The sequence below is a fragment of the Chiloscyllium punctatum genome, chromosome 22 (genome assembly GCF_047496795.1).
Source record: "Chiloscyllium punctatum isolate Juve2018m chromosome 22, sChiPun1.3, whole genome shotgun sequence".
Lineage (NCBI taxonomy): Eukaryota > Metazoa > Chordata > Chondrichthyes > Orectolobiformes > Hemiscylliidae > Chiloscyllium > Chiloscyllium punctatum.
The window spans coordinates 55,450,788-55,465,115 of record NC_092760.1 but is presented as its reverse complement, the minus strand read 5'-3'; the positions used below and the strand labels follow the sequence as shown (position 1 = coordinate 55,465,115).

Genomic DNA, 14,328 nt, shown 5'->3' with positions numbered 1-14,328 from the left:
TCAAAGTGGCTACAATTGATCATTCAATTCAACTGAGTTGAAATACCTGAATTGAGACATCCTGGTCTGAGAGATTCAGTGCCTCACCGAGCAGTGGCATCAAGCCTTTGGCTTAGAATTAGCATTCCTTCCTCTAAAATAAGGGTACAGGTTCCAAACCATGCTCCAGACATTCCTAGTCATGGAGACAAAAGCTTTGGCTAAGACTTCTGGGTTGGCATCCAATGAAGACATATGGACAACCAAATTGAGCATTGATTGGGTTATGGAAGTTGATTAATCCCTTCCACCATCTAGGAATTAGTGATTCTATCAAATAATGTCTGATGGTTATTGCTAAGGAATGTTCAATGTCTGCTCAGTCCACTCCAAGTAATGAATATGAAGATACGAAAACAATTGGTTAACGTACTTGCTGACAGAACCAAATGAGGAACAGCAATGTACTGTTATAACAGTTATTGTGTAAGACCAGCACTTCAAAATAAATGCAAAGAAAATGTAATGACCATAATATGATGGTGTGACGTTTCTTGTACGAAACAGTGTCAACTTCAGCCAATAGCTTATGAATATCAGCTCCTATTAAATTCACCCTGATTATCTTTGTTTGTACATGACTACATTGACAAAATATTGCGTTTATTTTAAGATAAGTGCTCTAACATCCAATTTGAACAAAAATGTTCAACAAAACAGTTAATGGTCTCTTAATAGATTAAGATCAAACTTGATAAAGCAGCAGTTTGTGTCAAGCTAAGGTCACAATGCTTCAAACTGCTTGAACGTTTCAGACATGTTTCTGAATACTGCTGACACCAGTGCATTTCCGGCACATTGCCATGAAAGCTTTTTCTCATATATTGCATCAGAATTCATTTTGAGCCAGCAACTTGTTGTACATCAAAGCAATTAATTAACAGAATGAGCCCAGTACTTACCGCTGCACAGATGATGAGAGAGATTCAAAAAGACTGCCACCTCCAGAAGCCATGTTCAACAATCCGCTGCAGGTAACATTCACAATTTCTAAAACAGAATTTGTTTTGTGCCATTATTAACAATTCCATGAAGAATCACTGCTAATCAACTTCAGTAATCTGTTGGAGTTACCAGTATACGAAGCTATTGCATGTTTTCACTCATAAATACTCGCTGTTGACTATTAAAACATTTTGAAGGGATAGTACATTATTTTAGAATTACAATGAAATGGAATGACATTTCACTGCTAACGTATTGGGTGGAATTTAATGCCATAATGGAGGGTACTAGTGAGGGTCCTAGACCTTCCTGTCACTGCCCCAAGTGCATGGCAAGAAGACCCAATGCATCATGTTGGCAACTGAGATCCTTACATAAGAAATTAATGCCCACTTAACGGCTTCATCCTCCTATGACTCATATTCACCCAGTGCCAAGTGGGGACCCATCATGTGAACCAACCTGGTTAGCGTTGCTTTCTGGAGCCCATAGACCCTCTGTCCCCATTCAAAGATACTAAAGTGCCTGATTGATGGACTTAGAATCAGATCGGGGGTGGGGGGGGGAACATTACTGATTTGCAAGAAGTTATCGATATTACAGGGCAATTCCATGAACATCTTCGATAGAGAATTAGGTGCCTAATTTTTATGGGATACAGAATACATGGCAATGGAATACAGAATCTACGGTTCTAGTCATTATACCATAGAGTGTGTGTCGAAAAAGCACTGTTCTTAGATAACAAGGAGATTTACCATATGATAGTAGTAATAATAATAAATTTACCCAGGTGTAATAACTAGGGAGCTGTTACAGATACATCTACTCCTTCTGAAAACTGGAATGTCTTATTTCTACCTACAGACTGTGTGAGACAGCAGCAGAATGGGTGGAGCCAATGTAAAATAAACAATAACCCCTTTAGAAACATTACCTTATACAGAAAATTATTCTGGACTCACTGGAATTAGCATTGCTGTTTATCCTCTGTGGTACAGCTAAATCAAATTCCACTCCACACTCTGCTCACAATGTCATATAATTCACCATAAGGTAAACTTGCTACCACCATTCTTCTAGATTGGGATCGATCGGGCTTGCTTTATCCAGTGTGGTACAAGAAAAGTAGTCTAGCAGATTCTTACACAAGATGTAGCTTATTGTATGATAACAATCAGGTACAAATTTCATTGGTATGAAATGATGTTGTTACTGGAATAATGAGATCTGGATGGTAGGTCTTTCTTCTTTGAGGTGTAGAGCTATCCTCCACCCAAGTTATAACATTATCATTATATTAATGGAATTAATGCACTCATCACTGGTAACCTTTTTCGACCCAAACACCTTGTACAGCCACTGCTACTTTTACCAGTTTCATTAGTTTTTTTTTCCTTAGTTAGCATGCCAACTTCCTGAGGATTTCCATTGACCAAAAACAAAACTGGACTAGTCATATAAATACTGTGGCGACAAGAGCAGGTCAGAGGCTAGGAATCCTGTAGCGACTAATTCATCTCCTTCCTCCCCAGAATCCATTCATTATATAGAAAACACATGTCAGGGGAGAGGTTTTTGGATGAGTGAATACTCCTCACTTGCCTGGATGAGTGAGTGCAGGTACAACAAAAGTGATATTTCTTGACACCATCCAGAACAAAGCATCCTGCTTGATTGGCACCATAACTACAAAATACTCATCACCTGGGCTCAATAGCAGCAGTGTGTACCATCCAAGACAAATTGCAGAGAAATTCACCAAAGATCCTTTGACAGTACCATCCAACCCCATGACCAGGACCATGTAGAAAGACAAGGGCAATAGATACATGAAAAAAACCACCTCCAGGTTCCCCTCCAAGCCATTCACTGTCCTGACTTAGAAATAGTTTCTTCAGTATTGCTGGGTCAAAATCCTGGAACACTCTCTAACAAAATTAAATGAATTACAGCAGTTCAAGGTGGCAGGTCACCATCACCTCAAGGGTAACTAGGGATGGCTAATAAATGCTGGCCCAGGCAATGATGCTCACATCCCATGAATGAAGTAAAAAAGACCTTTCATCATAAAACTACCCATTCAGGTTTTTTTCTTTATTCGCCCTATTATATTTTATTATATAAAATTGAAAGATTTTAAGTATTTTTTTCTTAGCTTTAGCTCCTTCAGTGGAAATAGTCTGAGCACATCACATTTGTCCTAATAACCACAATTTCTTATTCCGGGAACCAAACCATTAAATGTACAGCATCATTCTGGCTTCCTCTGTGTTATAATCTCTTTGCAACTTTATTGTCTTCTCAATTACAAGAAACAATACACTACTAAAACTGGAGTCCAACAAACTGTTCATAAGTTTTTGTACATTCTAACCCCATTTTTAAAATCAAAAAGCTGCCAGCCCTTTTTAGGATTTTATTTAGTAATACTCACACCTTTAAGAAATTCCAGAAGTGTTTGACAAATCTTTGCAAGTGGCATTCACTATTCTTCCACTATTCTTCTGAAGACTCAATGGATAGATGCCATACTCCATGTACTAAAACATTCCCTGGTTGGGAATGCAGAACTTTGCAAATAGTTTTGAACCAGAAGAGAACAGTTTGGACTCATAAATCATATGCCTAATCCCCAGCATTGAATGAAGGCTGTGGAGTTAGTTTGCTCTGTGAAATCAAACAACAAGGCAATCCATATATTAGAGCTGAAAATGTGTTGCTGGAAAAGCGCAGCAGGTCAGGCAGCATCCAAGGAGCAGGAGAATCAACATTTCAGGCATGAGCCCTTCTTCAGGAATGAGGAAAGTGTGCCAAGCAGGCTAAGATAAAAGATAGGGAGGAGGGACTTGGGGGAGGGGCGTTGGAAATGCGGTAGGTGGAAGGTTAAGGTGATGAATGGAAGTGGACGATGGAATGTCAAGACAGCATTTAATTAGTTAAATCCAGAGGTGACAAAGACATGGATGAGGGTTTGAGCAGCTGATGAGCTAAGCAAGGATGGCAACTTTTTTTTATTTATTCATGGGACATAGATTTCATTGGCTAGCCAGCATTTATTACTCATTCCTAGTTGCCCGTGAGAAGGTCGTGAGAGCTGCCTTCTTGAACCACTGCAGTCCACTGCTATAAGTTGATCCACAGTGTCCTAAGGGAGGAAATTCTAGCAACAGTGAAGCGATTTATTTCCAAGTCAGGACAGTGGGAATGGCTTAGAGGGGAACTTACAGGTGGTGTCTTTGTCCTACTAGATGGAAGTGATTGTGGCCTTGGAAAGTGCTATCTAAGGAGCCTTGGTGAATGTGAGGCTGCAAAGGTGGGAGTAGGCAGACGTTTCAAGGTCAAACAAAATGTGATGTTTGCAGTTAGTTCCGTTCAGCCTCAGACAATAACCGAGAAAAGGAATGAAACTTATACTTTCCTTGTATCATGAAAGGAATCATTTCATATTGTTAAGACACTAATTTCAGGTACAGCCAAGAAGTCCATAGCCTTTTGCTGAGTCCAATGGAAATATTAAAATTACATTCCCTGAAAGATTTAGAGACTAAACTAATATCATTGTTAAAGGCCATGCAGACTCAAATTCTCTCCAATTAGGAATGCAGCATGTTGGCCAATTAGCACCTTCTTTAATTAAGTTGGCTTTACATAACATGTTCTAAAGAAGGATTCAGCATCAACAATTCATCCTTTAGAAAACAAAATGCAGTTAATTATTCTGATGCTGATTATTGTAATTTCATGTTTTGTGTATAAAATAAAATGAGATACAAGTCAGACATATTTCCTGAGAGTGCATATTGACTGCCTCATTTAGCTTATTTGTAATGGCATTATCATTCGAGAAGGTGTGACTCATGTGTAGCCAGAACCCAAGTGTTCAGAGGGCATCATTTGTGAAATGATTTTTTTTAACTTTACAGCATGAGGAGGTTTATTGGAAACTAAATTTAAATTTTAAGAACTGATCATTGAAATAACAAGGTGTATCATGCTGGCATAACTTGGAAACCAGTTCTGCAAAATGCTTTCATAAGATACATAAAAATATACCTTGGGTATATATATTTATAAGCCTGCTCTCCAGTTGTGATGTGATATGCTTTGCTTTACTCCAAGGAGATATAATAATAAATGTAATTTCACTTTCGCAAGCCCCTCCAACATACTTGCTTTGATTTAAAATTCAGATACATCATTGATTTGGTTTGTCATTTTGTTGAGCTCGAGTAACTTGTTGCCTAATTCTAAAACATATCAATTTATTGTAGATTTTTTCAGCAATGAAGGTTTTTTCATACAATGCTGCACATGTAAAGTGCCCAAATTTGGTAGTAACAATAACTTGCATGAGTAAAGCACCATTAACAGATTACAGTGTCTCATAACACTTCACAAGTTGTCATACAAATCTGGCACTGAGCTATACCAGAAGATATTAGAGCAAACAATTAAAAGAGTTAGGATTTAAAGACTGTTGTAAAAAGGACAGAGAAGTTTAGGCACCTAGACTTAGGGAAGTAATTCCAAGTTTGGGGCCTAAGTCAATGAAGGAGTTTAATACAGGTTACAAGTGAAATGCTGTTTAATCTGAAATGAGTGTCTGGAGCCTTGGATGGTGAGCATGGAAGAGGTAAAGGGGTAGGTGTTGCACCTTCTGCGATTGCCGTGTGTGATGGGAGAGGTGTTAGTTGTGATGGGAAGGTGCCGTGTGTGATGGGAGAGGTGTTAGGTGTGATGGGAAGGTGCCGTGTGTGATGGGAGAGGTGTTAGGTGTGATGGGAAGGTGCCGTGTGTGATGGGAGAGGTGTTAGGTGTGATGGGAAGGTGCCATGTGTGATGGGAGAGGTGTTAGATGTGATGGGAAGGTGCCGTGTGTGATGGGAGAGGTGTTAGGTGTGATGGGAGGGTGCCGTGTGTGATGGGAGAGGTGTTAGATGTGATGGGAAGGTGTTAGGGGTGATGGGAGAGTTGCTAGGGGTGATGGGAAGCTGCCGTGTGTGATGGGAGAGGTGTTAGGTGTGATGGGAAGATGCTGTGTATGATGGGAGAGGTGTTAGGTGTGATGGGAGAGGTGCTAGGGGTGATGGGAAGGTGCCGTGTGTGATGGGAGAGGTGTTAGGTGTGATGGGAAGGTGCCGTGTATGATGGGAGAGGTGTTAGGTGTGATGGGAAGATGCCGTGTATGATGGGAGAGGTGTTAGGTGTGATGGGAGAGTTGCTAGGGGTGATGGGAAGGTGCCGTGTGTGATGGGAGAGGTGTTAGGTGTGATGGGAAGGTGCCGTGTGCGATGGGAGAGGTGTTAGGTGTGATGGAAAGGTGCCATGTGTGATGGGAGAGGTGTTAGGTGTGATGGGAAGGTGCCGTGTATGATGGGAGAGATGTTAGGTGTGATGGGAAGATGCCGTGTATGATGGGAGAGGTGTTAGGTGTGATGGGAGAGGTGCTAGGGGTGATGGGAAGGTGCCGTGTGCGATGGGAGAGGTGTTAGGTGTGATGGGAAGGTGCCGTGTGTGATGGGAGAGGTGTTAGGTGTGATGGGAAGGTGCCGTGTATGATGGGAGAGATGTTAGGTGTGATGGGAAGATGCCGTGTATGATGGGAGAGGTGTTAGATGTGATGGGAGAGTTGCTAGGGGTGATGGGAAGGTGCCGTGTGTGATGGGAGAGGTGTTAGGTGTGATGGGAAGGTGCCGTGTGCGATGGGAGAGGTGTTAGGTGTGATGGGAAGGTGCCGTGTGTGATGGGAGAGGTGTTAGGTGTGATGGGAGAGGTGCTAGGGGTGATGGGAAGGTGCCGTGTGTGATGGGAGAGGTGTTAGGTGTGATGGGAAGGTGCCGTGTATGATGGGAGAGGTGTTAGGTGTGATGGGAAGATGCCGTGTATGATGGGAGAGGTGTTAGGTGTGATGGGAGAGTTGCTAGGGGTGATGGGAAGGTGCCGTGTGTGATGGGAGAGGTGTTAGGTATGATGGGAAGGTGCCGTGTGCGATGGGAGAGGTGTTAGGTGTGATGGAAAGGTGCCATGTGTGATGGGAGAGGTGTTAGGTGTGATGGGAAGGTGCCGTGTATGATGGGAGAGATGTTAGGTGTGATGGGAAGATGCCGTGTATGATGGGAGAGGTGTTAGGTGTGATGGGAGAGGTGCTAGGGGTGATGGGAAGGTGCCGTGTGCGATGGGAGAGGTGTTAGGTGTGATGGGAAGGTGCCGTGTGTGATGGGAGAGGTGTTAGGTGTGATGGGAAGGTGCCGTGTATGATGGGAGAGATGTTAGGTGTGATGGGAAGATGCCGTGTATGATGGGAGAGGTGTTAGATGTGATGGGAGAGTTGCTAGGGGTGATGGGAAGGTGCCGTGTGTGATGGGAGAGGTGTTAGGTGTGATGGGAAGGTGCCGTGTGCGATGGGAGAGGTATTAGGTGTGATGGGAAGGTGCCGTGTGTGATGGGAGAGGTGTTAGGTGTGATGGGACGGTGCTGTGTGCGATGGGAGAGGTGTTAGGTGTGATGGAGGAGTGGACTAGGTTGTCCCGGAGGGAACGATCTCTGCTGAATGCAGACGGGGGAGGGAAGGGAAGATGTGTTTATTGGTGGCGTTGTGTTGGAGTTGGTGAAAATGGCAGAGGATTATTCTTTGCATGTGAAGGCTGGTGGGGTGAAAAGTGAGAACAAGAGGGACCCTATCCTTGTTCTGGGAGGGGAGGGAGGGGGTGAGGGTCATGGCGCAGGAGATGGACCGCAGGCTGTCGAGAGCCCTGTCAGCAACTGTAGGTGGGAAGCCACGGTTGGAGAAGAAGGACCACATATTAAGAGCACAACTTTGGAAAGTGGCCTCATCAGAACAAATGCGGTGGAGGCGAAAGAGCTGAGAGAAAGGGATAGAGTCCTTACAGGACGTAGGGTGAGAAGAGCTGTAGTCCAGATAGCTGTGGGAGTCAGTGGGCTTGTAATGGATATTAGTGGATAGACTATTGCTGGAACTGGAGACAGAAAGGTCAAGGAAAGGAAGGCAAGTGTCGGAGATGGACCAGGTGAAGGTGATGGAGGGATGGAAACTGGAAGCGAAGTTAATGAATTTTTCAAGGTCAGGACAAGAGCATGAAGCCGCACTGAAATAGTCATCGATGTAACGATAAAGCAGTTGTGGAAGGGCACCCGCATAGGCCTGGAACAAGAAATGTTCCACATAGCCCATGAAAAGGCAGGCATAGCTAGGACCCATGCGGGTACCCATTGCTACACCTTTGATTTGGAGAAAATAGGATGAGTCAAAGGAAAAATTGCTGAGAGAGAGAACAAGTTCTGCCAGGCGGAGGAGAGTGGTGGTGGATGGAAATTGTTCAGGCCTCTTTTCTGGAAAGAAGCGAAAAGCTTTCAAGCCGTCTTAGTGTGGGATGGAGGTGTAAAGAGATTGCACATCCATGGTGAATAGAAGGTGGTTAGGGACTGTGAATTGAAAGCTGTCAATGTGTTGCAGGGCATCAGAGGAATCCCGGATGTAGGTGAGGAGGGAGGAACCAGAGGAGCAAGGATGGAGTCAAGGTAGGAGGAAATAAGTTCAGTGGGGCAGGAGCATGCTGACACAATGGGCCTGCCGGGACAGTCCTTCTTGTGGATTTTGGGGAGTAGGTAGAAGCGGGCTGTCCAGGGTTGGGAGACTATGAGGTTGGAAGCTGTTGGGGGGAGGCATCCGGAGGAAATGAGGTCAGTCACGGTGTTGGAGACAATGGCTTGATGCTCAGTGGTGTGGTCATGCTCCAGGGGGAGGTCAGCGGAAGTATCTGAGAGTTGGCGCTCAGCCTCTGCGAGGTAGAGATCAGTACGCCAGACCGACAACAGCACCCCCTTTGTCAGCAGGTTTGATGGCAAGGTTGGGGTTGGACTTAAGGGAGCGAAGGGCAGAGAAATTAAGGTGGCCAATGTCCTGTCAACAATTGTCAATGAAAAGATCAAGAGCAGGAAATTGTCCAGGCGGGGGTGTCCAATTAGAGGTGGAATGTTGGAGGGATGTGAAATGATCTGTGGAGCAGGGGGAGAACTCTTGCACAAAGAAGTTTTGACAAAGGGTTTGCTTAGGTGTTAGTGAAGCTGTGTCCTCAACATGGAAATATTACAACCAAATGGTCATAAGCACATAAGGAAACATCGTTTTCATTGAGCCTCACGTACTGTTTTAGCTTTTTTTATTCCTGTCTGGGAGCACCAGGTGACAGAGCGGAGGTGATGTTAGAGGCAAGGAGGTTGCCAGGAGGGTAAGGACTTAGTATAAATTTGGACAGCAGTTAAACCAGAGATACTACACGTGTAGTATCTCTCTCCCACCCACCCTCTTCTAACCAGAAGAAAAAGGACTCTGTAAGGTAAAGTTTATTTTTTTATTTATTTTCTTTCATATATTTAAGGACATTGGTTGGTTTTAGTTCATTGACATAAAGCAAAAACTTACAATGGCAGGGGACCTCAGACCCATTCCTCTTGCTTGGTGTGGGAGCTCAGGGACATGGCTGATGTCCCTGACTCTTAGACGTGCAAGAAGGGTGACCAGCTGCAGCTCTTGTTTGACCATATGATGGCTCTGATGCTGCAGATGGACTCACTGTGGAGCATCCACGATGCTGAGGAGATTGTAGATATCGAGTTTAGTGAATTGGTCACACCGCAGATTAGAATTGTTGGGGGAGACAGTGAATGGGTGACCAAAAGACAGAAAAAGAGTAAGAAGGAAGTGCAGGTGTCCCCTGTGGTCATATCCCTTCAAAACAGGTATACCATTTTGGATATTGTTGGGGGGGGGATGGCTCACCAGGGGAGGGCAGCAGTTGCCAGGATCATGGCACCGTGGCAGGCACTGCTGTTCAGAAGGGTGGGAAAAAGACTCGCAGGGCCATAGACATAGGGGATTCTATTGTAAGGGGAGTAGATAGGCGGTTCTGTGGCCGAAAACGAGACTCCCAGATGGCATGTTGCGTCCCAAATGCTCAGGTCAGGGATGTCACCGATTGGCTGCAGAGCATTCTGAAAGGGGAGGGTGAACAGCCAGTTGTTGTGGTGCACATTGGCACCAATGATAAGTAAAACAAAACAAGATGAGGTCCTGAAAGAAGTACTCAGGGAGCTAGGAGAGAAGATAAAGAGGAGGACCTCAAAGGTAGTGATCTTGGAATTGCTACCAGGGCTACGTGCTAGCCAGGGTAGAAATTTTAAAAAAGGCAGGATGAACACGTGGCTTGAGGGATGGTGTAGGAGGGAGGGATTCAAAGTTATGAGACATTGGGACCAGTTCTGGCGAAGGTGAGACTATTACAAATTGGACGGTCTACATCTGAACCAGGCTGGAACTAATGTCCTTGGGGGAGTTTTTGCTACTGCTGTTGGGGAGGTATTAAACTAATGTGGCAGGAGACTGGGAACCAGAAGAGAAGACTACTAGGCAGTGAGGTGGAGACTGGAGACTGTAAGGATCACCAAGTTAGCATTACCAAGGGGAAGGGTAGACAGAGATCAGATGAACGCAAAAGAACTGGTGGCCTGACGTGCACATACTTTAACGCAAGGAATATAGTGGTTAAGGCAAATGAACGTAGGGCTTGGATTGGTACCTGGGAGTATGATGTTATTGCAATCACAGAGACTTGATTGAAGGAAGAGCATGATTGACAACTAAATATTTCAGGATATAGATGCTTCAATCAGGACAGGGAGGGAAGTAAAAGGGGGTGAGGAGTTGCTGGTCAGAGATGATATCACAGCTGTGCTAAAGGAGGACACTATGGAGGGCTTGAGCAGTGAGGTATTATGGGTGGAGCTGAGAAATAATAAGGGTGCAATTGCATTGGTGGGGCTGTACTACAGGCCTCCCAACAGTGAGCATGAGGTAGAAGAACAAATAGGTAAACAGATTATGGAAGGAAGTGGAGGCAACAGAGTGGTGGTGATGAGAGATTTTAATTTTCCCAACATTGACTGGGATACACTTAGTGTCAGAGGTCTGGATGGGGCAGAATTTGTAAGGAACGTCCAGGGAAGTTTTCTAGAGCAGGATGTCAATAATCTGATGAAGGAAGGGACCATATTGGACCTGGTGTTAGGGAATGAGCCAGACCAGGTGGTAGAAGTTGCAGTGGGGGATTTCTTTGGGAATAGCGACCACAATTCTGTAAGTTTAGAATACTCGTAGACAAAGATGAGAGTGGTTCTAAAGGAAGAGTACTAAACTGGGCCAAGGCCAATTATATCAAAATTAGGTAGGAGCTTGGAAATATGGATTGGACACAGCTATTTGAAGGGAAGTCCACATTTGAGATGTGGGAGGCTTTCAAAGATCGGTTGAAGATAGTGCAGGACAGGCATGTCCTTTTGAAAACAAGAGATAGGAAAGGCAAGATTCGTGAACTGTGGATGGTAGGAGAAATTATGTGAATAGCAAGAGGAAAAGGGAAGCATACAGAAGGTCCAGGCAGAAGAGGCCTTGGAGGAATATCGAGAGAGTAGGAACAATCTTAAATGAGGAATCAAGCGGACTAAAAGGGGTCATGAAATAACTTTGGTGAACAGATTTAAGGAGACTCCCAAAGCCTTTTATTCTTACATAGGAAGCAAGTGGGTAACCAGAGAAAGAGTTGGTCCACTAAAGGATAAGGAAGGAAGGTTGTGTGTTGAACCTAAGAAGATGGGTGAGATTCTCAATGATTATTTTGCATCAGTGTTCACTGAGGAATGGGAGGTGATGAACGCTGAGATTAGAAATAGAAGTTTGTTTACTCTGGATCGTGCTGACATAAGGAGGGAAGATGTGTTATGTAGGCTAAAGGTCATTAAGGTGGACAAATCCCCAGGACCGGATGGGATCTATCCAAGGTTGCTGAGGGAGGTGAGACAGGAAATTGCTGGGGCCCTGACAATTATCTTTGTAGCATCCCTAAACACAGGGGAGGTGCTGGATGACTGGAGGGTTGCTCATGTTGTCCCCCTGTATAAGAAGGGTAGTAGGGATATTCCAGGTAACTACAAACCAGTGAGCCTGACGTCAGTGGTGGGAAGTTGGTGGAGAAGGTACTGAGAGATAAAATCTATTTATATTTGGAAAAGAATGGGCTTATCAGTGATAGGCAACATGGCTTTGTGCAGGGTAGATCATAGCTTCCCAACTTAGAGTTCTTTGAGGAAGTAACCAAGTTGATAGATGAAAGAAGGGTTATAGATGACATTTATATGGACTTTAGTACGGCATTTGAAAAGGTTCCCTATGCTAAACTAATGAAGAAAGTGAAGTCACATGGTGTGCAGGGTGTTCTAGCTAGGTGGATAAAGAACTGGTTGAGCAACAGGAGACAGAGAGTAGTAGTTGAAGGGAGTTTCTCAAAATGGAGAAAGGTGACCAGTGGTGTTTCACGGGGATCAGCGCTGTAGCCAGTGTTCTTTGTGATACACATAAATGATTATACAAAGATTAGTGGAGTAGCAGAAAGCGTAGGGGACTGTCAAAGAATACAGGAGAATATAGATAGACTGGAGAGTTGGGCAAAGAATTGGCAAGTGGAGTTCAATCCAGGTAAATGTGAGGTGATGCACTTTGCGAAGTCTAATTTTAGAGCGAACTATACTGTAAACGGAAAAGCCTTGGAAAAAGATGATGAGCAGAGAGATCTGGGAGTTCAGATCCATTATACCCTGAAGGTGGCTGCACAGGTGGATAGAGTGGTCAAGAAGGCATATGATATGCTTGCCTTCATCGGACAGGGTATTGAGTATACATTAAAGTTACATATATGTTAAAGTTGTACAAGACATTGGTTCGGCCGCATTTAGAATACTGTATATAGTTCTGGTTGCCACATTACTAAAAGAATGTGGACACTTTGGAGAGTGTTCAGAGAAGGTTTAAGAGGATGTTGCCTGGTATGAAAGGTGCTAGCTATGAAGAGGCACTTAGTAGATTAGGATTGTTTTCACTAGAGAAAAGGAGATTAAGGGATGACCTGAATGAAGTCTACAACATCCTGAAGGGTATAGACAAAGATAGACAAAGATCAGCTTTTTCCCAGGGTGAAGGATTCAATAACAAGAGGTCATGCGTTCAAGGTGAGAAGTGAAAAGTTAAGAGAGATAGTACTTGACACAGGATAGTACGTAGCAAGTACTTGACACAGAGAGTGGTAGGTGCCTGGAATGCATTGCCAGCAGAGGTAGTAGAGGCAGGCACGGTAGATTCATTTGAGGTGCATCTGGACAGATGCATGAGTAGGTGAGGAGCAGAGGGATGCAGATGTTTAGGAATGGACGATAGGTTTAGACAGTAGATTTGGATCAGCTCAGGCTTGGAGGGCCGAAGGGCCTGTTCCTGGGCTGTAAATTTCCTTTGTTCTTTGTTCGATGTCTTCTCAGCCACTTCAATTACTCACAGAAAGTTTCTTCCTGTTATTCAAAAACTAAACATAAAACCAAAACTCAGCAAAACTTAAAATATCCGTTACCTCACAGTAGATTTGATTCACCTTCGCTCACTTTTCTTACTGCAACATTTCCACTGTTACAGCAGCTCAAACCAACAACTTGGCTTTCTGCAATGGCCCAGTGGTATTATTGCTGGATTGTTAACACAGAGTCAGGTAACATTTTTTGGCGCTGGCTTTAGCTCAGTAGCTACTTGAATTTCCTTGAAATCTGTCTGGTCACATGTTCGATCCAGTTAACTGCGGGCGCTGCCCGGTGCTTCATTCCTCCACTAACTTTCTTTGAAGGGTGGCACGGTGGCTCAGTGGTTAGCACTGCTACCTCACAGCACCAGGGACCCAGGTTCAATTGGGTGACTCTCTGTGTGGAGTTTGCACATTCTCCCCATGTCTGCATGGGTTTCCTCCGGGTGCTCCAGTTTCCTCCCATAGTCTAAAGATGTGCAGGTCAGGTGGATTGGCCATGCTAAATTGCCCATAGTGTTCGGTGCATTAGTCAGAGGGAAATGGGTCTGGGTGGTTTACTCTTCGGAGGGTCAGTGTGGACTTGTTGGGCTGAAGGGTCTGTTTCCACACTGTAGGGAATCTAATCTAATCTAATTTAAACTCGAACAACAATCTGAGTACTCATCCTCATCAGCCTCTGTGCTCACCAAAACCATGTCTGCATCCACCTTTCATGTATATCTTAGTAAAGGTAGAAGCCAAGAATCTATTCCACATGGTCATTATTCTGAGAGAGGATCAAAAAACTCTTCACATATCGCAAGTTGTCTTTAAAGGTTGGTTATTATTATATGTTCATCCTTTGTTGGGCAACTGCAATCTACATTCAGCCACATTATCCATTTTTAATGAGAGACAACAACATTTTTAAAATAAATACCACTAC

The 14,328-nt window shown here is 44.0% G+C and overlaps 1 protein-coding gene across 1 annotated transcript in view; it reads right to left on the bottom strand.

Annotated features, from left to right (window-relative positions):
• The window catches only part of LOC140493662 (protein inscuteable homolog), a 422,044-nt gene that overhangs the window by 292,064 nt on the left and 115,652 nt on the right, over positions 1 to 14,328 (bottom strand). Inside the window, exon 2 of the mRNA XM_072592362.1 lies at positions 942 to 1,029. Coding sequence (XP_072448463.1) covers positions 942 to 994 — 53 coding nt within the window. The 5' untranslated portion in view covers positions 995 to 1,029. The remainder of the gene's footprint in view (positions 1 to 941; positions 1,030 to 14,328) is intronic.